This window comes from Solanum dulcamara, chromosome 10 (genome assembly GCF_947179165.1).
Source record: "Solanum dulcamara chromosome 10, daSolDulc1.2, whole genome shotgun sequence".
Taxonomy (NCBI): Eukaryota; Viridiplantae; Streptophyta; class Magnoliopsida; order Solanales; family Solanaceae; genus Solanum; species Solanum dulcamara.
Window position 1 is genome coordinate 66,035,871 of NC_077246.1, and position 25,202 is coordinate 66,061,072.

At 35.6% G+C, this 25,202-nt stretch overlaps 1 protein-coding gene across 1 annotated transcript in view; it reads left to right on the forward strand.

Moving 5' to 3' along the window:
* The first annotated feature begins 4,645 nt into the window (after window positions 1-4,645).
* The window catches only part of LOC129870265 (DNA mismatch repair protein MLH1-like), a 29,441-nt gene continuing 8,884 nt past the window's right edge, over window positions 4,646-25,202 (forward strand). Inside the window, exons 1-13 of the mRNA XM_055944984.1 lie at window positions 4,646-5,088; window positions 5,320-5,492; window positions 6,080-6,152; window positions 6,473-6,607; window positions 6,715-6,925; window positions 7,456-7,604; window positions 9,815-9,913; window positions 11,719-11,788; window positions 11,915-12,047; window positions 14,976-15,070; window positions 15,160-15,268; window positions 22,607-22,772; window positions 22,956-23,117. Coding sequence (XP_055800959.1) covers window positions 4,822-5,088; window positions 5,320-5,492; window positions 6,080-6,152; window positions 6,473-6,607; window positions 6,715-6,925; window positions 7,456-7,604; window positions 9,815-9,913; window positions 11,719-11,788; window positions 11,915-12,047; window positions 14,976-15,070; window positions 15,160-15,268; window positions 22,607-22,772; window positions 22,956-23,117 — 1,842 coding nt within the window. The 5' untranslated portion in view covers window positions 4,646-4,821. The remainder of the gene's footprint in view (window positions 5,089-5,319; window positions 5,493-6,079; window positions 6,153-6,472; window positions 6,608-6,714; window positions 6,926-7,455; window positions 7,605-9,814; window positions 9,914-11,718; window positions 11,789-11,914; window positions 12,048-14,975; window positions 15,071-15,159; window positions 15,269-22,606; window positions 22,773-22,955; window positions 23,118-25,202) is intronic.

Consider the following 25,202-nt stretch of genomic DNA (forward strand, 5'->3'; position numbering starts at 1 on the left):
ATATTTCCAAAGGGCACGAATAGGAAACCAAAAAATGAAAAGGAGAGAAAGCATAAATCTCCGGTGTGATCTTTTCCTAGCAGATATTTGGTCTCTCCTCACCCGCTCCTTCCCCGTCTTTCTACTCTTCTTTTTAAAGATGTTATCTTGAGTCTCACATGTTTATGCTATTGATCATCTACAGTCTTTTTCTAGGTTGCATCACTGAAAAAGCTCTACAGAAATTTTGAGAGATGTTAAACCTAGGAGAATTTTGATGTGGCTTTCCTTGAAGCAAAAGGATGTACAAATGTACAGTTTCTGATTTGAGAATGAAATTACCTGGCCCCTACTCCCAAAGAACCAAAGTATGAAGCAAGTACAAGTTCTTTTTTTTTTGCCTGGGAAAATAATCCCAAGGGAAGCTTCTTGCTAGTGCTGGCTGTGAAGATGGTCAGATTGGATATGGTACACCCCCACCCCTACAGCAAACGTTTTATTGTGCTTTTCTGCATGCATTCATTATGAAAAGAAGCAAAAATGGAAGGTATGTATTGTCTCTTTTTTACTTTATTCCACTAAACTAGTGATGAAGACATCATGCTATATGCAAGACAACAGTTAAGCAAATAGGAGTTCAAAAGAAGCCAAAAAATCGGAGGCTAAAATTTACTTTTCTTGATTACTCAATAAATCAAAGATGCCAAAAAACCTAATCTCAACTGAAAATCAAGAACATGGTAAAAATTGATAAAATATCGAAGCAAGATATTTCCTAACTGAGAGAATGTAATTCTCATTAGTATACACAAAAATGACTACTTCCTACTCCATGAAATTTTTGTAGGAATACAAGCACAAATAACGAAGCAATCAAGCAAATAACCAACATTACTTGCATATAATATATTTAACACATAATCACATATTTTAATCAAACATAAAGTGGATACTTATTTTTTAAAGTGTTATGGTGATTGTGAATTGAACCTTCAAGCTTGAGCAAAAATCAACCACATGATCACCTACCAATTTCAGGTTCTTTTGTTGTGTTGCTTGAATAGCATCAAATTTGCAAAATTCATTTGGCCAGATATCCCATGAAAAACGTGTAGAAACTTATGTAAAAGTTATAACAAATAATTTACGTGTTAACTTTAGGTCTTCCTCATATTGAAAAAAATTATTAAGGGTTGTTTCTGGGTATAATCGCTAGTTATTGGTTATAACTTGTATTAATTGTCCATCTGAATTTACATGTCAGATCAATGGTAGGGGTAGGCATAAATGACAAAAAATCTTACAAAGTCAAACTAATTCAGTTCTTCGGTTTTGTTTCAATTTTTTTCTTCAAAAGTTTGATTCTTCAATTTAAGGGTTTCGGTTCTACGAAAATAAAAACTAAAAAATATTTTAAATGACTAATACTTATATTTGAGGCCAAAACTTCTAAAGATCCAAGCTCATATCCCTAATTTATTTGGCATTTTTATTCTGAATCAGTCAACCCCATTATTGAAATAAGTCTAATATTCCTAATTTTGAGAATCGAAAATTGGACTTGGGCAATAGTCAATGTCCGTCTGCTGCTAGTGTTGGCTTCTTAGCTAGTTACTATGTGCAATTTTAGATGGTGCAAATATGTTTATTTTGATTCACATTTAAATATTTGAAGCTTTTTAGTGTTGATTTGGTCCTCATTTTATTTTACATTTACACCGAAAAATTATTTTAGAAATGTTGAATTAAATTGAATTGAAGTTCAAAAAGTCGAATCAAAATTTGATAAAAATGGATCGAAGAATCGAACATCCACACCTAATCAATGGAACTGAGTCTAATGATAATGATAATGATATTACTTTGGTTAAATTAATAGTATACTCTCCATTTGAGTTTGTTTTGATTTTAATCTATTTGAATGAATAGTTTGATATCACATGTGTGTTGCATTAGTAGTTCTTTTCTCTTAAATTTTCTTATTCAAAATGCATAAATATTGATAAGTGGTGAAATTACCAGTTGTTCATGATCTCCTTGCTTTAGTTTTTGCATCCTTTATAACTAATTTGAAGGCATGATGGTATCGTATGCATTTTCTTGATTTCAGGTAATTTTAAGGTAAAGGAAGCTTTGAAGCGAAAAGAAGTGGAATCGGACGAAAATAAGACAAAATTGATTTGACAGATGAATAAGGAAAAAAAAGAATAGTTTCTGATACCGCAAATGTGAAACCTACAAAAAAGGAGCAGAGATACAGAAGTTGATATCGCAAAAGCAACCTCTAGACATCGCAAATGTGATACATGTAGGCAAACTCAGCAACCAACATGCAAATGTAGCAAATGTGACCCTACCCTCGTAAATGCGAGGTCAGCGACCCAACTCTGGGAAGAATTATTATTTCGCTCAAATTTCATCTCAACCTTTATAAAAGGCGACCCAATCACTTGAAAAACATACCTAGACCATACAAAAATATATTCTTAATAGATCTTTGGTAGTTATCTATGTTTTTAGGATGTCAACCACCGGAAATGACAAAGAATACAAGTCTTGAAGAAGGGGTTCTACACAATAATAGAGATCAATTGTAAATCTTTCTCTCTTGCTTTGAACATTATTTATCCTTATTGTTGGTGTTGTATTCTAAACTTGGATCTTGTTTGTAAATTTTCTTGTTTTGACTTCAAATATCTATATTTTTAAATCTTCAAACCTTCAGTATTCAATTTATTATAATTTTGTATTATGTATTGTTTTAGTTATTGATGTACCAAACAAAAGTTAGATACAATTGTGAAACAAAATTAATATAATTTTAATACAATTCTAATACAACCGTGATACAATTTTAAGACTTCGTCTTATTCGAGCTTTACTCTAATATTTGTCCTAAAATGAACTTTAAATTTAACCAATCCCTCTCAAATTTGATATGTAAACTCCAAACAATATTTTCAATGATTTGTAAGTACAACCAATCCAAACTAATCACAAATTCGTAAAATCTGAACCATGAATTCAAAGATCAAAACTTTTTAATAACCATCAATGATGAATCATTTACTACTGTCATTTTAGAGATTTGAAATTTTCATTTGCATTTTTGGTCTTTGAAATCACAACGCCCAATTGAAGATTTTTCTACAATTATAAATTTTGATTGTAGAAAGAAACTTAGTTAGTTTGGTTGCAAATTCGTGAATTGTGGGAGAAATTCTTGGAAAAGAAATCATGTAGCACCCAAATATTGAATGTTTGTGAATTTTTAAATGGAAAAATTAGATAAATGTCCATTGAATCAAAATTCTTTATCCAAAATAGCTCAATTATTACTTATTACTCAAGATAGTCATGCGGTCACTATTATTTTATTAGAAGTGCATTTGTTCTTGTCTTATTGATCATTAATGATTGCTTTCCTTCTACTTCCTTTTTTCCTTCCTTCTTCTTCCTTATTTATTTGTTGCTTTCCTTCTTCCTTCCTCCTCCCTCATCCTCCTTTTCTTCTTCTTCTTGCATATTCAAATTTTATTCAAATCTTGACTTTAAAAATTGACGTACAAAAAATGTGAATGATTTCGAGTGATAATATAATAAAAATATTCAAAACAATAAGAGAATTTCATATCCAAATTTTGAAACTGTTTAAAGGAGATTTGAGTTGGTTTGGATTGAAAAATACTTATCTCCAATCTATAAATATTGTATAAATAATGTATATATCTCTCTAATACGTAGTTATATATCATCTATACATGATTATACACTATTTATACAATATTGATAAATTTTATATACTTATGATCATTTTGTTGAAAATAATTTTTGTTGCATGTAAATATTGGTAAGTAGCCTTTTTTAAATTGATAAATATTATAAAATTAAGTTCTAAACAACATAACCATAAATATAAGAAGATAAGATATAAGATAAATGGGGACTTTTTTTCTATTCAAGTATATATCACAATGATAAATAACCCCCGTTTATAGTTAAGAAACCACTCTAAAAGCAAGCATGTTAAATGTCCAACTTAATAAATACATACTTATTCAAATAATTCATATAACAGAAAATATATATATACATGAATGTACGTAGTTTATGTATTAAGTAAATAGACAATCTACTAATTCAATAGATTTATAATATTTTTCCAGAATGTCCGATAATGTGTCTCGTTAAATTTAGTATAAAAATTCAATAGAAAAAAATTTAATGAAGAAAAAAGACTCATAATATGGCTTGAGTGCACGGTTTCAAAACTGATCTGACTAATTTGAATATGAGATCAAATCAATAGTTGGAGTGAGGTTTATATTTTGTATTTTGTAAAAAATAAAGAAATTTTGAATATTATATTTCACATTCCATTTAACTTAATTACAATTTAAAGGCCGTTTGAATTGGCTTATAAGCTACTTACAAGCTGTTTTCAATTTTTTTTGAGTGTTTGACTGGCCAATTTAAAGTCATTTTGTGTTTAAAATAAACCCCTATAAATAGTTGTATTTATTTGAATGAACTTATTATTTTAAGCAGTTTATAAGTTGAAAATAGCTAATAAGTCAAAAAAAAGTTGACCTATCCTAATTTTTTTAAATTTATAAGCACTTTTCAATCATCTATAAGCTGAAAAGTAAATCCAAACACACTATTAAACTAGACTTTTGAGCTTGACTAATTTCAAAACTCTTTTCACACCCATACACCCTTGACTCAATTTTTCTCCGGCAAGTATTTTGCTAGTACAGCTGCAGCATGTCTGTGAAATTTTAATTTCCTTCTCCATGACTGCCCCTCCGCCACATTATTACATAGCAGAGCAGCGTGGCCATGGAAATTGAACAAGCTATTATTGAAGTGGAAATGGAAGATGAACCCATTCCAGCCTCGATTCCCCAGGAGCCACCGAAGATTCGGCGTCTGGAGGAATCTGTGGTTAACAGAATCGCGGCTGGGGAAGTCATCCAACGGCCAGTGTCTGCCGTCAAAGAGCTCATTGAGAACAGCCTGGATGCTGATTCCACCTCTATTTCCGTTGTTGTTAAGGATGGTGGTCTTAAACTTATCCAAGTTTCCGACGATGGCCATGGAATCCGTGTACGCTTCTCAGTTCTCATTCTAAACAACTTTTCCAGTTAAATTTATTTTCTTAAGTTTAATTTAAATATTCCGAAACTGCACATTTAAGTATTATTACTGAAATTGCCAAATATTTTGGGGCAGTGGAAGTACTAATACTCAACCACCGCTATATATATATTTTGACTCCTATGCTTCTCCACTGAAAGATTTTATTTTGATTCCTTTTTTATGTTTTTTTTTTTATAGTACGAAGATTTGCCAATTTTATGCGAGAGGCATACAACATCCAAGCTGAGTAAATTTGAAGATTTGCAGTCCATTAGATCGATGGGATTTAGAGGAGAAGCCTTGGCTAGCATGACATATGTGGGTCATGTCACTGTCACCACCATTACTATGGGCCAGTTGCATGGATACAGGTGATATAATGTGTACAAGAGTAGTTGTTTTTCCATCCTTGAAAATGAAATACCTCACAGGAATATATGTTGTATTGTGTTAGGGAATTACATCATGCATGATAAACATTTTCATTGCGTATGATATGCTTTCCCTTAAATTTTTTTTTGTTTGTATGTAGGTTGTGCTTTTAGTAATTTCATCTTTCTTTCTCAAAGTATTTTTTCCCCGTAATGTTTTCTTTCACAGCAACTTAGTTTGCCTCGGAGTTTTGAGAGTTATTCCCTAGCAGGCTTTTGTTGTTTTCTTTTTAGGTTTCTTCACGTTAGTGACGAATGTAGCTTATTAGCTGCAGGTTACCGAACCCACTATTGTCAACATGGAACATGGATATATATGTGAAAAGCCACTAATTTATATATTCTGGACCCATGAATCAAAAGTACAATAAGTTCTGTGCTAAGAACTTTAAAGATCGAAACCAACAAGCTTATATTCTGAATGTGCCTTTGCTTCATGTTCATTTTTATCTAAATAGTCATTATATGATTTAGAGAAAAAGTAAATTGTTGGTATAACTTTTTTTTTCTTCCTTGGGATCTTCCAGGGCAACATATAGAGATGGTTTGATGGTGGATGAGCCAAAAGCTTGTGCTGCTGTCAAGGGTACCCAGATAATGGTATGATGGCAACGTCTTGTTTCCTAGATTCTATGATCGTGTTTTGCTCTTTATCTTTAAGTCCTCATATATAATTTGATGGACATTGGGATGTGGGAACAATGAAGGCAATAGAACTTTTATTTTTTAAAATGGTATATAAGACCTAGCTCAGAAGCATTCTGGCTTCAAGTTTGATTAAGTCTTTATTTTTCTATGAAAAAGCTTAGTTCCACTAATTGAACTGTCCTTAATTCGGAAGTTCATTAATACTTTCTCTGTTTATGTGTGAAGCTATAATAATTGCTACAAGAACTTTTGCTTGGTTGTTTTTTCCCCAGATTGAGAATTTATTTTATAACATGGCTGCGCGAAGGAAAACCCTTCAGAATTCTGCCGATGACTATCCAAAAATTGTTGACCTTATTAGTAGGTTTGCAATTCATCACACACATGTGAGCTTCTCTTGTAGAAAGGTTAGTTGTTTGACAATGTTATGTTCCTTTATTGTTTTTATTACTTATTCTCTCGTGTTCAAGCACATGTTTAGAAATACATCACTTTAGAATTTCTTTGTACACAGCATGGAGCTGGTAGAGCAGATGTTCACACTCTCACTACTACTTCAAGGCTTGATGCAATTAGATCCGTTTATGGAGTTTCAGTTGCTCGAAATCTGATGAAAATCGAAGTTTCTGATACTGGTCCATTAAATTCAGTTTTTAAGATGGATGGTTTCATCTCCAACTCTAATTATATTGCGAAGAAGATAACAATGGTGCTTTTTATAAATGGTATGTAGTAGTATTGGTTTAAGAATATAACACGTGGTCAAGCTGAGACCAAAGGGTTGTTAATGTTATGTCTGTTGCAGCCTTAATAAACACAGCTTTACTAGTTACTTGAAACTGGGTCAACTATCCGCTACAGATATATTACTGTCATATGTAGGCCCATTAAATTTGCATGTATTCTCCATCCAATCTCAAATCTCGAGTTATTGTGATACTGGACTTGGGCGTTGCACCTTGTGCTTCCTTTAACATCTTTTCAACTTTATGATCTGATGACAACTGCTTCCCTCAACCTTAAAGAAAATTGATCTTTTATGTGTGGGGGGTGGGGGGGGTGGGGGAGGGATTTTCAGTACACATGTAGAGCTTCTAAGAAAATAAAGTTTAGAACTAGGTCATTCCCATATTTATAAACATGACTTAGATGTTTCAGATGCTTTCAACAAGTTTCCTTAATGTACAACTTCGTTACTACCATCAATTAGCTTACTGTCTTGATTTGGCAAATGTTCCTTTTCTTTCTTTTCCAGAAAGACTCGTTGATTGTGGTGCTTTGAAGAGGGCAATTGAAATAGTCTATACTGCAACATTGCCTAAAGCATCAAAACCTTTCATATACATGTCAATCATTTTGCCACCCGAGCATGTTGATGTGAATATACACCCAACAAAGAGAGAGGTATCTATGATTCTCTACTTGAAACTTTCATGAATCTCTAGCCTAACAGGTGGTATTGTTGGCAGAATTAGAACTATTACTTGTAGAAAGGAAAATTGAATATTGTTACTTAAGTGGATCTTCGGACATTTCACCTCCACTCAAAAACCTTCGTTGTATGGCAGCACCTCTAATCACTTTATCAGATACTTGTTGAACACTTAATGCTGCATATGGAAAACATTTCTGCATAGAGCTTGGAAAACCTATGATGGTTTGACCATGAGATTGCTGATTTGTATTTATTGAAACTTGATAGGAGAACTCTCATATTTCAAGTAATCTCTACTTGGTTCATCTATATTCACAAAGAAAATTCCTTCCGGGAAAAATATGTTGTAACCTTCATTTCTAGGGCCAAGGAATTGGTAATATACCTGTGGGGGTCGAGATAAACTTTTTATGTGTATTTCATTTTTTAGTTCCAACTACTCTCTACTTGGTTTCATGCAGTGTTATCAAAAACAAAAAACGCAAAAAAGCTCTAAGGTCCGTTGGAGATTTAAGCACAAAGCGCAAATAAAGCATGAACTTTAATGAAAAAGGCGGAAGGGAGAAAAAAATACAAATATATATGTTTAGTCCAAACAAAAAATTATAAGCATGAATGACAAATATATGAACAAATAACAACAACAACAACAACAACATACCCAGTGACATCCCACAAGTGGAGTCTTAGGAGGGTAGAGTGTACGCAGGCCTTCTCATTACCTCGTAGAGGTAGAGAGACTGTTTCCGAGAGACCCTCAGCTTGAGTATATGAACAAATAAGTTGAAAAAAACACACGATAAAGTGAAATATCAATTGTTTACCGTCGCCTCTTTAGAAGAGGCTCATTGGAAAGGAAAAGTATGTATTAGAACTTTGATGACGACACTGAAGCACACATTAAGCAAGGTGAAGCGCTCAACACGTTTTGAGCTTCGCTTCAAGGCTTTAGCACGCCTTTGATAATACTGGTTTCATGCAGAAAATGCAAAGTCAGAACAGAGTGGGTATCTTTCAGAATTAGAAAGGTTAAAGTGGTCTGGCTAATTTTGTATAATATTGACTTGAGATGAGTTTAGAAGTAACATGGTCAATGAGGATTCATATAGCCGACTCCAACTTGTTCAAGATTAAGACGTAATTGTTGTAGAAAGATTAAACAATAGAAAGGCCAAATGGTCCAGCCAACATGAAAATTCACACAGAAGGTCTAAGAATAACCCTCAGATGAAAACTCACCCGTAGAAGATATGATCATAAGGAAATGACATTGATTTCGTCAGCAAGGGTAAATTGTAAAATAAAATAGAGAAACACACTATAAGGGCCCAATTTTTTGAAAATAAAAACAAAAAGAAGAGAGAAATAGAACCTATGGAAAACTAAAAACACAGAGAAAATTGCCTGACAAAGAATGATGAGATCAGATAGGGTTTGAGTTCAACTCTGGCCAGGTGGAGACAGAGCTCAACTTTTGGTTCCTTTATGAGAACTTGGTTGTCTCAATTTCTTTCTTTGACAAAACCAACTTTGGATCCTTAAAAAATACTACCTTGTATATCTTTGTTCTGTGTTGAAATCACCATCAATGCCTTGTGATTCCTCATTAAATTTTTAAGAATTCTTAGTGTAGCCGAACATTCATGGTATATTGGTGTCCAAGAATTTATTGCATTGGGTTGTTATAAAATGGTACAGATACCAAGCATAAGTTTTCGTATTTCATTTGCAATATGGAAAAAATAAATATTCCATGAATTTACTCCTAGTTAGAAATGCAAAGAACACCACAGTTTCCTTAAGAATACCAAATACGTTGAACATTATATTTGATAAAAATAAGAGACATATTGCGGTTGATTCATTGTACAATATCAAATCTGATATTGTCTTTACATTTTTGTGAAATATTATAGTGGTAGTGTTTGATTTAAGGGTACAAAAGTCGTTTGCCTTTTGATAGGTATTTTTGCAATTCAACTTTGGACTTAGGGTTCTCCCACTTTTATATTTAATAAGAGTAGCAGATAGATGAGTAATAGATAGGGTAGCATTTGTTTTATGAGAAAGGTAACAAAATAGAATCTGCTTTGTAAGAGAAAGAATTGGATGATTGTTTAATGGTTCAATTCTTGAAAAGTTACTAGTGGTTCATATAGAATCATTTATTGATATGCAGGTAAGCCTTTTGAATCAAGAGTTCGTCATAGAGAAGATCCAGTCTGTAGTAGGGTCAAAATTGAGAAGCTCCAATGAGTCGAGAACATTCCATGAACAGGTAAGGACCACCGACCTGACAGTTGCTTAAAGATATGTAAGCATGTCATACTTATACACATAAAAAGCAGCAGTTCTCAACAATATGGCTCCATGTCCTTTTTTGTTTTTGATAAGTCAATTTGACTTATATTTATTATAGGAAAAAGAGCCAAATATACCCTTGAACAGTGGGCCAATTTTACCCTCCGTTATGTTTTTGGCTCAAAAATGCCCCCAACTAACAAAATAGCTCAAAAATACCCTTCTTACTAACGATTGCTAAATATGGAGGGATGTGATTGTTACTAAATATGGACTTCTCAATCCTTGGATTACTAAACAACCACTTCCTCACACATGGTCTGGAGACACATGAGTGCCCATTGGGTTTCTTTTCAATCAAAGACCTCAATAGTAATTGGAGATGGCAGGAAAGTAGGTTCTGGCTTGATACCTGGTCTGGAAAGTCTACACTAATGGATCTGTACCCAAACTTATTCAATCGGGCACAAAATTCTGATGCGATTAGATTATTAGACAATCGAGGTTGGAATATCATATTCAGCTGCAACATCAATACCTAGGAAATGGACAATTTATGTTCACTACTAATTCTCCTTCACAAGACCCCTGCCCTTCTTCCCGGAACGATTCTCGATGGTTAAAGTTTGACACTAAAGGAAGGTTTACTGTCAAATCATGGTACACAGTAGAGGGCTAATGCTGCTGAAAAGTTTCTCTGGAAATGCATTTGGAGAAACATAGCACCACTGAAAGTTGAGTGTTTTATTGGTGGCAAAAGTCTGTCTTACGCATGAGAACCTTCAAAAGAGGGAACTATGTGCGGTAGATGGTGCCTCCGCCTAAAGCAAAACGAAGAATACAATAGCCTATTTCTTCATTGCTCTTTCACCTCACAAATCTGGAGTTTCTTTCCTAACATACTGGGAGTTATTTGGACTATGTTGAAAACTGAGTTACTATAATGCTGGCATTTAAAAAGGTTTAGGAAAGACAAAGAGGAAAACTTCAAACACCATTCCATCAGTAATATGGTAGAGTTTTTGGAGGGAAAGGAATGCAATAATATTTGAAAGCAAATCTGAATGTGTAATTAGCATTAAGTGCAAATGTATGTGTGTATATATCATTTATGTATGTGGCAATTGAAAAATAGATACCATGGTTGACTTTTTAAGTTCATTACGCAATCTGTAATGAACCTCCCTGTATATTGATGAATTACATTTACCAATCCAAAAAAGAAGAGGATGATACTTAGAGATATACTTTGCCGAAATATCAATGTAACAATTAAGAAGAGTTATTGAACTTGTTGTTTTCATTTTGCTTCCTTAATGTTGTCATATCCAAATCCGACTGTGCACACTCTCAGTCCTTTAGGTGCTTTTCCAAACAAACTCCTTCCTTTTGCAGTCCTGAATGCAGATCCATAAGATTAGGATATGAAAATCCCATTGTATTGGTGAAATTTGAATTGTAGCCAAAATGAAGCTGTATGTTTGCCGGCAGAGACAGGTAGGGCCATGTACGAACTCATTCGACGGAAAATTACATTATTTATACATGGTTAAAAATATCTTTTTATGTATACATGGTAGATGTTGAACCTTCTTTAGCTTCTTCGTATGTTTACTTTTAATATTTTAAACTCTGGTGAAAATCTTGGCTCCCATTGAAGTTTGACCTGAACTTTTTTCCCGGACTGTTCACTAGATTTATCATGCTTCCTTGCCAGCCCACTGGTATGCTTTCTCTTGTTCACTATTCCTAATTATCCACCATATTTCAAATGTGAGACAGATTGTGGATTTTTCTTCATCCAGTCCAATGGCCACAATTAAAGATTCCATTAAAGAACTGTCTCCTTCTGGTATGTTGCTTACATTTACTGACTTTCTCTTCCTAGAAATAAGGTATAACTTATCTAGTTCTTTTAGAATCTGATAATTTGCAGATTCTGCCTCTTTAATATCCATTATGTTTCTTGTTTATTAAGGGATAAAGACACAAAAAGTGCCACATAAAATGGTACGAACAGATACTTTGGACCCTTCCGGAAGGTTGCACGCTTACATGCAGATGAAGCCTCCTGGTAATTCAGAAAGTAGTTCTTGCTTGAGCTCTGTGAGGTGGGTCTCATCTTTCCCTGCACATGATTTCTAATTGTTAAATGGTTTTAGATTTCTGTAGTATGACAGGCTGCTCGCCTGTCCTTCAATTTCTGTTAGAATATTGGTATGTAAATATTATGCATCATGCATTTGCACCGAGGGATTATTTAGAAACTCAAAATTGGATTTAAATCTATCGTTAGCTTTTCTTTCTTGTAGTGCTCAGTCAAGGGAGGGACATGTTGTCCAAATCATATTCCCTTAGCCAATTATTCTTCCTACTTTTATATATGTTTAAATATTATATAAATGACACATATTTATAAGGGCGAACCCCTTTGACCCAAGAAAATTCTACAGTGCATTGATGAAGGTGTTTCACTTAACGTTTGCTGAATTGTTGAGGCTCCATGCTCGAAACCTAGAAGACTTGACCTGTGGTTTTTTCCTTAAATAAAAGACCATAGGCAGCTTACCCTTGTTGTAATTTGTAAACAAGATTCTTCTGATAAATAGACTTTATATTGTCCAATGGCCCAAAGTCCAAAATAAGTTATTTTCTTTTGCAGCTGCCAAAGGTGACCACTACTTGCAAAATCATTAAATTGGCCAAAAGAAACTCAAAGTAGATTCATAAGCCACTTGTATATTTCCTGACTGTGCTACTTGGCAAAACACACCTTATTATCCTATTAATGGATAATACTCAAGTTAAATTGTTTTTCTTTTTGAGAAAGTTAACCGGTATTATCAACAGAGAAGTACACCAATAATGAACTCCTGTAGTAATTTACATCAAAAGTATAGGGGGACTGTCAAAAAGAATCTTTATCTATATCTATATATATTAATTGTAGAATGCAGACCTAGAATTGTTAAACATAGCTGTTTGTTAAAGCATCTATGGGTTTACAGTATATGTACATTTAACTAGATATTTTTAACTTGTAATCTTGTTTTGTTTTTAACGAAGAAGTTTAAAATTGGTAAGTAATGCTTTTTAACAAAGTGGTGTGTTTTTGACCAATTGTTTAAAAAGGTAAAAGCGCAACATCAAAACACTGTTGCTTTGAGGTTCCGTTATAAACAAAGAAAAAAAATAACATGAGTAGGGAAAAAACCCATTTTTTGTGTCTGGTGGGACCCTAATGTTGATTGTCTCCACGATCTACAGTTATCTCTGCCAAAACCCTTTGCAGGATATCATTTACATGTCACTTACTACATTAAGGGGTGGGTGTTGTGAAATGGAGTGGTCTAAGGATGGACAGTTCAATTATCTATTGAGAAGGAAGGAAATGGACCTTAAATAAGTGATTTAAGCTACAAATCTTTGATAAAGTGGTCTCCATTGTATGAACAGTAGCTTGGTGATAACACAAGGTTGGGCATCAAATTTTGCAGAATGAAACAGTATTTGAGAAAAAACAGAGAATGGAAGAAGCTAAGCTAAACTAGCTAACTGCGGTATATTTTCATTGATAAAAACCAACATCAAATGAGTTCATTACAATATATATCCCTTTTTAACCCTATATGACTCACCATCATGGCCCTCTAATGGATAAGGCAAGTACAGTAGTATAACATAATTCTTGTAGGGACGAGATAGGGAACCCTAAGTGAATTACTGGGTCTAATGTGTAAGTCAGATAAATTGTTATTTAGAAGATAAAGGACTTAACTGTCACCTCAACAACTGGTCTTATAAAAACTCAACGGCTAGGTACCACTATGCAAGCCCAGTGTACAACTCGACTAAGAACCTGCTCCTTCTTCAGTTGCAGCTTCAATATTGATCTGCATCATTTCCCTTCCCTTAAAACCATCCTTGTCCCCGACGAAGAATGTTGGAAACTTGGTTTCAATACATGATAATTTTCCCAAGTAGCTTGTTTTTAGGCATTTCCTTCCACTCTTGAGAAGCTGAGAAACAATTTTACTCCCCTTTTTAATCCTCCTCTTCTCTAATACAGCTTGGGGATCCACACAGTATGGACTTGCCAGGTCAACCACCAGAGGGTGATTGATATTAACTGGCATATCATGACATAGCTTCAGTTGAGAGACATGAAATGTGGGGTGGGTTGCAACTTGAGGGGGAATGGTAATTTTTATGCCACTGGTTCAACCTTCTGACTTATCTGATTAGGGCCATAGAACTTGGCCGATAACTTAGAGAAACTCTGATTGGATAGCGTTAGTTGCTTGTATGGCTGTTTATTGAGATTACCCAATCTCCTAGTTACAACTGTCTGTCACTCCTGCTCTTGTTGGCTAGAGATTGTATTCTCTGCTGAGTCCTATGTTGATGAAACCTGAGAAGTTGTAATTTGAATTCCCTTGCAATCATACAATGTTCCTTTTTTATCTTTACTTCAAGGCGTTGGAGCTTCTCTTAAAGTTTTCTTCTTTGTGACCTTGCCATTAGTCTTCTAGGAGCTTCAAGGACTGGTCCTTGTTTTCAAGTGTTGATTGGCTTCCTTGGATGCTACCTCTCGAAGTGCTCTCTTGACAGTAGACAACATGAAAAAAGAACATCATGTAAATGATAAATATTTAGGAAGGTCTGCTATTATATAATCATCCTTATTGTTTTGCACTATATGATGGCACCACTGTGGAAGAAGCTGAAGTGGATATTTCTTGTTTACTGCCTTTGCCAAAACTATTTTACGGTAAAGGTTCCTGGATGGAGGTATACATGTTCTAAAACTTGAAGGAGGATTATGTGGTTTGTAGATCTTGTTGGCTTGCTTTGGTTTCCCTGAACTAGAAGTTCCTTGGAAGTTAGCTATATTGAGTATAGTATATAGGCATGCACATTACCATACAAACATGATATTTCAATTAAGTTGTATATACCATAACTACTCAAACATCAGGTTGATAATTTAGTTAAACATGCTACCAACATACTTTTTCATGCAAAGAATAATGTTGCAGGTCTTCCATCAGACAAAGGAGGAATCCTAGTGAAACCGCAGACCTCACTAGCATCCAGGAGCTTGTTAATGAGATTGATAAGGACTGTCACCCTGGTATGTGCTGATGGATTACCAAAATTTTAGTTGATAGGAAAACAAATTAGCCTTTTACTCCTACTAATCTCGAGCTATTAATCTTTTAGGTCTATTGGATATTGTTAGGCATTGCACATATACTGGGATGGCGGATGAGATTTTTGCTTTGCTTCAACACAATACACACCTTTATCTTGTTAATGTGATTAACTTGAGGTAATCTACCACTTTATCTTTTTGATAGGATGTCAGTATTCTAAGGAAGATTTAAATTTTTTTTGTTGCATCTCTATGAAGGTTCATCGGTGATATTGATATCATCAACATAAACCACTACATAAATACACAAATTTGGAGTAGAATGTCGATAAAACATAGAGCGATCAACTTTGCTATGAGTCATGCCAAATTCTTGAATTATTGTGCTGAACTTTCCAAACCAGGCTCAAGGAGACAATTTTAGATAGAGTGATCGGCACAATCGACATACAAGGCTATTAGACTCCCTCGAGCAACAAAGTGGTTGCCGTATAAACTTCATCCTCAAGGTCACCGTGGAGAAACCAAAACAACAACAAACCCAGTTTAGTCTCATAGTGGGGTCTGGGAAGGTTGAGATGTACACAGACCTTAACGCTACCCTTGTGGGTTAGAACTTCTACTCGAAAAAACATTCTTAATGTCCAAATGATAAAGAGGCTAATGGCGGACAACAACATTGAATTGAAAAAGATAGACAAATGTTATTTTAGTCACGGGAGAGAAAATACAACTGTAAGCAAGCCCAAATATCTGAGTATAACCCCTTGGCAACTAGGCGAGCCTTAAGCTGGTCAACATGGCCTTCAGACCAATTTTGAGCTCATAAACCCAACAACAATCAACAGTTGATTTACCTGAAGAAAGAGGACCAAGCTCTTAAGTATCCCTCGCATGTGAAGCAAACATCTCATCTATTATAGCTTGTCGCCATCCTGGATTAGAAAGTGCTTCACTGTAGACTTAGGGATGGACATAGAGGACAAAAATCATATAAAGGCATAATGGGTGATGATAGACGATGATAACTTTAAAAAAGTGTATGGGGGTCAGTAGTACAACTGGATAATAGACCTCTTTTTATGTGCAATCAAGTTGACTAGGAGGAGACAACTTTGCAGTAGGTGGAGGGTCCAATGCAGGACATGAATCATCTTAGCATGATGCTCGACATGGATGGCGATGATAGGTTAGGTGTGATGGCATTGTGGCTGGAAATTTAGAAGTGACCATCGTTCCTCAAAGTCGATATAGGTAAGACCTTAGAAATATTAGGATGATGAGAAGAAAATGTAAAGTAAGGTCGAGACTAAAAAAATGTGACATCGACTGACATAAGGTACTGATGAAGATCAGGTGATTAGCAACGATACCCCTCGAATCAGAGAATAACCAAGAAAGACACATTTGAGAGCACAAGAGATTAATTTTTTTTTACCGGGCTAAGTTATGAAAAAAAATGTGATTCCAAAGATATGATGAAGAAAAGAGTATAGAGGTTACTTAGCAAACAATATTGAATAAGAAATTTGATTTTGAATCGAAGATGAGAGCACCTGAATAATTAAATAACAAGACGTGAGAACTATATCGCCCAAAAATGCAATGGAACATGGGATTGAATGAGAAGAGTGAGTGCACTAAGGGATCGTTTGATAGGGTGTTTAAGAATAGTACCGAATATGGTGTCTAGTTATGTTGACATTATGTCTACTCCACTGTATGGTTTATGTATTAAAAATAAGATGCATTGCATAATTTCTAAAAAAATCATTTGTTTACAATAGTACCCTCCACAATTTTTAGTTTGGTATCCTTTAAGGGACTTCAAAGGCAGTTCTGTTTTTAACCATGCTTATTCATTTACTAGTGACGATATCCCGTGTTGTGTACGTGCCTAATAATATTAATTTTTATAGCAATTGGTTATACCTTTTTACGATATGTGGAATAATATTCATATTTGAATGTACTATTATTTTAAAAGTAGCTATTAGTTGTTTTCCCAATTTGTACCATAACTTCAAATTAAATTTCAAATTTTCATGGCGAAACACTGATTTTCAAGCATTGTTTTTGTCTTTTTCCTGTCAACAAAAAGAACGCACAATTGTTCCAACTAAATTTCCTTTGTCCTTTGGATTTTTGGTTAAACCTTACCTCTGAAAATAGAAAAAAGATGTCAAATACTCCCTCTGTTCACTTTTGTTTGGCAACTATACTAAAAATATTTTTTTATTTTTACTTCTCACCTTTAGCATATCAACAACAACAACAACAACAAGCCTAGTATAATCCCACCATGTGGGGTCTGGGGAGGGTAGATTGTACGCAGACCTAACCCCCACCTTGAAAGGTAGGGCGGCTGTTTCCGAAAGACCCTCAGCTTAAGAGAGAAGAACAATCGAGGAAAAACAAGGAAACAAGACATAGGTCAGATAGAACCAAGCATATCGAAAACAATATAAAAATATGAATAATGAGAGCGAGAAAGTCAGGGTAGGACAGATCGGAAAGAAAGATCAAGAGATTGAAAAACGTCTCGTAATGTATTTAACCATAAAATAAATTATGCTCCTGTGGAAGTATCTACTCGCTACGGAACCTCGGGTGTAAAAGTGTGGATTTCATATAGTAAAAAAAGGGGGGACGTACTGTATTCGAAACAAGCGAAATATAGTAAATATCATAAAGACAAATGTAGTGGGGGTTGTAAACCGGACAATATACAACTTTGTTTTGAAAGATATGACACTAAAAGTTGTAGAGCTGGTCGTCTTTCATATCGAGGCATTGAAATAGCGCATTCTGTTATACACATTAATTACTTATTCTTCAAATCATTTTCTAATACCTAAGATTATATGTCAATTAATATGAATATTGTGACAAAATATTCATATTAATCATTAATTTAAAAAGTGTACAAAATTTAAAGTGGACAAATAAAAATGAGTACAAAATATAGATGGCGGAATAAGTTAATTTCATTTATAATTTATAAAGAAAAAAACTAAAGTTAATAAGTAATGAAAATTAGTAAGAAAATTAAAGTTAATAAGTAAGAAAATATAGCGTTAATTTCATTTAGAATTTATTAAGAAAATTAAAGTTAATAAGTAATAAAACCTAAAGTAAGACCCACATTTACATTTTCATTCAACAAGCAAGCAGCACAAGCGGGCATGTTGACCATTGGCTGCTTGCTTGTTCCCACTTACATATATATTCATTTATTTATAACCTTGATATTGTTAATGTCATGGTTTGCTATGTATAAGAATAGTATTGAATAGGGTGCATAACTGACACCTGTATTAGTTATACCTAAGTTGAAAACACTACCAAACAAGAAATTAAATGATACCAAAGCTAATACCAGCATTATCTCCTCTAATACATCCTACCAAACAAACCTTACCGCATTCTGCCGAGGGGTATGCAGACAAGATGTCTGACGAATGATTCTATGGTGAGTCAAAATTGCTGAAACGAGGAGGATAAGTATGCTAAGGCATTATCACTATGAAAAGTATGAATAGAAACACCAAATTGATTTTATATATCAGCTCAAAACTCCTTGCACATAGAAAATAACATAGAACGATCTTTCATTAAGCAATTCCAAGTAGTTCTGGAATAACCGTCATTGAAACTAACAAAATAATGAAATCCTAAGGTTGAACCGACTCTACTAGGACCCCAAATATCATAATGAACTAATGGAAAAATACTTTACATGACTCTCAACATTACATGGAAAGGTAGAGCGAGTGTGTTTCCCAGGTTAACATGACTCACAATCTAATATGGATGGCCTCTACAAACCAGGCACCATCTTCTGTAGCTTGAATAAACTCAGATGTCCCAAACTTCTGTGAATTACGTCTAGAGGATCTATAATGGGACACGTTGGGAAGGAATTAGGAGAGGTAAGGTAGTAGAGGCCTTGTGATTCATGCCCTGCACCAATTGTTTGTCCCGTATTGCGGTTCCACATAACAAAAGAATCATCAAGAGATATTATGGCATAATTTAGGGCATGAGTCAAACAACTGACATATGCAAGATTAAAAAGATAACTTGGACATAAAGAACAAAGTTTAAAGTGATAGAGGAAAGGGGATTATTTTACCCTTCATTAAAAAGGGCTGAGGTGCTCTCTGTCAACCTCGAATGGATGTGTTCTCTCTTAGTGCATTTTAGCGAGGCTTGCTAATGTGTGCGGTGTGCTTAGCCTGAAAATATGTGGTAGATCTGAAATCACAGGAGGAATATTGGAAGAACTCACATATTGGATTTTCATGGGCTACACACCGTACATTAAGAGTATGGAACTGTATGTTGCTAATGCCTGGAGGTTCGTCGCGAAACCCCAAATCTTAGCTCATGTTGAGGGCTACTTCATATTCCGATTCGAATTCCAGGAAGAGTATGACAGGGTCTTGATGGGTGGACCTTACACGTATCATAACAAGTAACAATTCCTCTATGGATAACACTACCTGACTTGCCGGTAGGGTACTGGTCGAGTGAAGCATTGAGCAAGATCGTGAGTGCCGTAGGGAAGCCTATGTGCACGGTAGGGCTGCCATGGAATGCATCTCCTATGCTCGAATACTGGTTGAGGTCGATGTATCTCAACCACTGATGAATACTATTGATACTGAAGCCCCATCTGGGTGCTTCCAACAAAGTATACACTATGAATAGAGGCCCACGTTTTGCCAGCATTGTATGCGTTTTGGCCATCTGGAAGGAGACTGCTGGGCAAAGAAAGAACAGATGGAAAAGGAACCTGCATTACAGGAAGCTCCTAGAAGGAGAAGACACAATAGAGGTCGAAGAGGGCAAACCAGAGGTGCAAAACAGAATTGGGTTGCAAGAACTGAAGAGGAAACTAATGCCACTGAGGACACTACCCACATGGTTGATACAAAAGAGGATGCTGGGGGGAAGGGCAAGGACCTGAGTCCTCACAAGAGTGCAGGTCCTTCTAAGAGGGGGGTCGAGACAGGGGAGAGGAGCAATGTTCAAACTAGCAACCATTTTGAATGTTTACAGGGTAATTCACAGCTCAATATTGATGGCCAAGCTGGGGATCCAGAAGTGGCCCAAATCCCCCATGATTATATCAACCTGGAACATAAGGGGCTTGAACCAGCCCCAAAAGAAAAAAGAGTTGAGACTCGTTTTGCAGAAGCATAAGGTGGATGCCTTTGGATGCACTGAAACTAGAGTAAAGGAAAATAAATCAAGTAACATTCTAAGGAAGGTGGCTCAGGGATGGCACACTTGGTGCAATTACCCCATGGCTCCTAATGGGAGGATCCGGCTTTTTGGAGGACCAGTGTTCAGCTGCAGATCCTCCAAACTAGTGAACAGTTCATACACTGTAGAGTTGAGAATGCCTCAATGTTCTTTTGCTGCCTATGTTACTATCGTATATGCAAGGAATGAAGCTCTGAACAGAGGATCACTGTGGGCTGATTTGATATTGCTAGGATGGAAAATCCTTGTCTATTGTGTGGTGACTTCAACACCATCCTCTCTTAAGAGGACAGAATTTGTTCCATTGTCACAGTTGCAGAAACACAGGAGTTCCAGGAGTGTGTGGATGACCTCCAAGTGACTCCATTGAAAGCTAAGGGTTTGCGCATCACTTTTTGTAACAGACAGGACCAGGATTCTAGAGTTTAATCCAAAATTAAGTGGTCATTTGAAATTTGCAGTGGCTACAGACTTATGGACAGGTTGATGCTGAGTTCCTCAACCCTGGGGTTTCTGATCATTCCCCCATTGTCATGGAGTATAGACCAAATGTGGTCCTTAGACCAACACCTTCCAAACTCTACATTACAGTAATGACTCATCCTGAATTTCATGGGATTCTTCAGACTGTTTGGGCAAAGCAGATTAAGGGCACTTTAGCTTCCAATGTGGCAGACAGTTAGGCCTCATTTTTTTTCATTAAGATTAAGACGTCTGAAGCTGAATACACATCTGAATGATTAAGATGTTGTCTCTAGGTTTGAACACTGAATGTTTAAGACGGTTTGTTTTTCAACATCTGAATGTGCATAATATAGTTATATTTAAACCTCACAAATATATAATTTAAATAAGAAAGTAATTAACAATTGATCTTTTCTCAAAGCATATTTAAAAAGAGGAGGTTGTTGGCTTTTGTAACTACAGGCTTTTGTCTGACTGAGTTCTCTTTCCTGGACATTTCTCATCAAAGCTTTGATACCACGTGAGTAATAAAAGCATGGGAAAAATGTTATTGAACCGTGTAAACTTCATTATTACACTGAGCCCTATCTATAGACTATACATTACAATCCTTTTTCATGTAGGACATTATATACAATCCTATCCTCACAATACTTAACAATAAAAGAAGTCCAAGTATTCTGAAAGATTGAAGGAAACTGATAGAAGCCTGGGCAAGGGATGGAAAACCAGCTTAACTAGGCGAATGTTATGGGTTCGAACCTTGCCACAACAAAAATACCTGGTATTAAGTGGATAAGGGTAGAAATCCTGACCTATTATCCACCGAGTTTCGAATCTTGTGCCACTAGCTCTCGAAGATTTCTCAGTTATTAAAAAGAAAAGAAATAACAAAAAAGAAACACATGCTTACAGATAAACAGGGAAGATTCTCAGTTGGTTCAGCTTACAGAAACTCACAGAGGACACACATTCGACCAAGCTACTGGCCATGGAAAATGATATGGAAAGTTAAGGTGCCCTTCAAGGTGGCCTGTTTTACTTGTCTTTTAGCAAAACATGTTGTTCTCACTCATGATAACCGTATGCAGAGGGGCCTCCAGCTGTGCTCCAGATGCTTTTTTTGTGAATGTTAGGCATAGACAATAAATCATCTCTTTTTACACTGTAAGGAGACATTGAACCTTTGGAAGATTTTCATTAATACAAGGGACATCAGTTGGCATCAGTTGGTCTACACCTAAAGGAAGTTTTGGCATGTTGGAATAGGGATGGAAATCAGTCAGGGTACAGGGAGAGATGGAAGATTGTTCCGTCTTGCATTTGGTGGACTATTTGGATGGAAAGGAATCAGAGATATTTTGAAAACAAGAGCTACTCTATGGAGAAGATGAAGCTGAATTGTTTGGCTCTTTTCTATTTTTGGTTTAAACATGAATACCCTCATGAAGATGAGGATATCCCTAGTATTTTAGATTACTTATGAGTTCATTGGAGGACAGCAACACTTTGTATTTTTGATTGTAAGTATTGCTGGAATACTTCCTGAGTATTCCTTTGTTTATAATACAAGTTACCTTTTCTCAAAAAAACCCTGCTAGAGCACTTGACAATGAAGATTCCAATATCTCTACAGCTTGCATCTCTCGCTTTACTTTCTGCCTTTTCTGATGCTGTGTAATTTTTCCATGGCTCTTTTAATTCCTTAAATTTTCCTTCAATAGATAACTCGTTTAACTATGTATTTGATGATCTTACCTACTTTTGGTGCTACAAAAGTAAAGAGCTTATGTATCAGCAAGTTTTACGTCGGTTTGCCCATTTCAATGCAATTCAACTGAGTGAACCAGCATCATTACCTGAGTTAGTAATGCTTGCTCTGAAAGAAGAGGGTACAGATCCAGAAGGCGATGAAAGCAATGAGCTAAGAAGAAAGATTGCTGAGGTAATTTCATCTTAAGTCAACTGTAACTGCGCTACAGTAATTTAATTCTATTTCTTGTCCATGTCTGCTCCTGGACACTGAAAGATATTGTTCCTTTTTGTCTATTCAATTCAGGTAATTCTGTCACCTATCATCATTATACCCTTCCTAATCAGCATTGGCATTTTCTATGTATGACTTCAGATGAATACAGAACTGCTCAAGCAAAAGGCTGGAATGCTAGAAGAGTATTTTAGTATTCATATCGATTCAAATGGCAATATGTCTAGACTTCCTGTTATACTGGATCAGTACACACCTGACATCGACCGCATCCCAGAATTTATGCTTTGTTTGGGAAATGATGTGAGTTCCTTGCTATTTCTTTGTGTTCATTCCTATTCCATGTAACAAAGATCTTCTCAATTCTATAATGTTCTTGCCCATGACTGTGGACCTGTGGGTGTTGCACAATGAAGTTGATCGACCACATATGAAGCAGCTTGATCTGCTTAGTATATTGGAAGTTATGAGCCTGTAAACTCATCTACATTGCCAAGTATCATCCTAAATTAATTTATGGAGCCCTTTAACATTGATTACTTTGGTACTCGATTTCCAATGTACATTATTTTTCTTCTTTCAATGAGTAGTCTCAATTTACGTTCTGACTTTTGTGCTTTCCAAGGTTTATTATATAGTAGCTACAATTTCCAGCCTCGGTTTTCCCTGTTTTTTCTTGCCCTCTTTTACTTGCCTTTCTCAAAGGAATTTATGCTACATTAGTTTTGTATGGCTTGCCTCTGAATGAATCTATCGTGTTTCAGAAATGAATCAACTTGGATTTCCATTGGCTGGCGAAATATATTTGTTAGAATAGTAATAGGCATATACAATCCTACTTAGAATAGGAATAGGATTAGTATATAGTATCCTACTTGGTAAGAGATTGTATGACTGTCTATAAATAGGGTCTTTGTGTAATAATCAGAGCATTGGTGAGAAACTAAACTTAGTCAGACATGTCACCGCGTGTCAATTTCCGGCGACTGGCAAGACTGATTTGTGTCATCATCTATTTCCATCAGTGGTGTGAAAACCAACACCACCACTGGTTCCCTCACTCTCCGGCACCAAAAGCCCAATCAGACCCATCGAAAAACACCACCTCATGCTCCCTCATGCGCCGATAAAAGGTGCAACTTTTTTGGAGAGATCTAACCACGCATCGGCGCGTGAGCTCCGTTCCAGCTACTTTTTGGCAGTTTTTCTTTTCCCAGTAGGATCACCGCTTCATTTCGAGGCTGGCCATATAGTTATTTCCTGATTCCGACAATTTTTTGGCAATCAAATCTAATTTTCCGTTGACCATTGTCTTTGTTTTTTCCAGATTCCGGCGATATTTGTTTTTGATATTGGCAACATATTTATTGATCTTTGGCTACAAATTCTAATTTCACAATGTCTTTTGGGGTTGATATTTTGGCTAAAAAATATAGGACTTGGAAGTCCAAGCCCTATAATCACTTCAAAACCATTAATGGAAAGCTCAAACTATTTAGCTTGTGCTTCCTCGGTTGAGTTGTGGTGCAAGGGTCAAGGTGTCCAAGACCACTTAACGAACAATGCTTGTGTAGTAGATGAAAGGCAAAGGCTAGTGAGGAAGATGCAAAAGCCAAAGCACAATGGGAGAAGGTTAATGCACAATTATGTAGTGTCCAATGGTGATCTATTGATTCCAAGTTGATGCCCTTGTTTCGCCTTTTCTAGACATGTTATTTGGTTTGGCAAATGGCGCGTGCTTTATTCACTAATGACATATCTCGATTCTATAATGTGGTATCTCAAATGACCAATTTAAAGAAACAAAAATCCGATATGTCTACTTACTTGGGACAGGTACGTGCAGTCATGGAGTAATTTGAAACATTGATGCCAGTAGCTACAAACGTGTAAAAACAACAACACAAGTAGATGTTTTTAGTTCTTGCACTTGCTAAACTTCCTACCGACCATGATTCAGTGTGATCAGATTTTAGCTAGTCCTGCAGTTCCTACAATCGATGAATTATTCTCTCATCTACTTTGTCCTGCTGCACCTCCCAATGACAAAGTAGTTTCAGCACCAACCATTGACTCCTCTGTTCTCGCATCTCAAACCATAGAAAAATGAACATATCAATCTATGGAAAATCGACGAAGAGGTTGTTTTGGGAAATCTCGATCCAAGTGTAGTTATTGTCATAAGCTTGGACACACTCGTGACATGTTATATTTTGCATGGTCCACCAACCAGTTATGATCTTATTGCTTGAAAGGAATATGTTGAGTTATTTCGTTATCGTGCAAATAAGTAGCCCATCTCCACCAGTAGCTTTTGTTGCTCATCCTGATCGACCATCCGATAATGCTCATATTGCTCAGACATAATATGATGAGTTCCTTCCATAT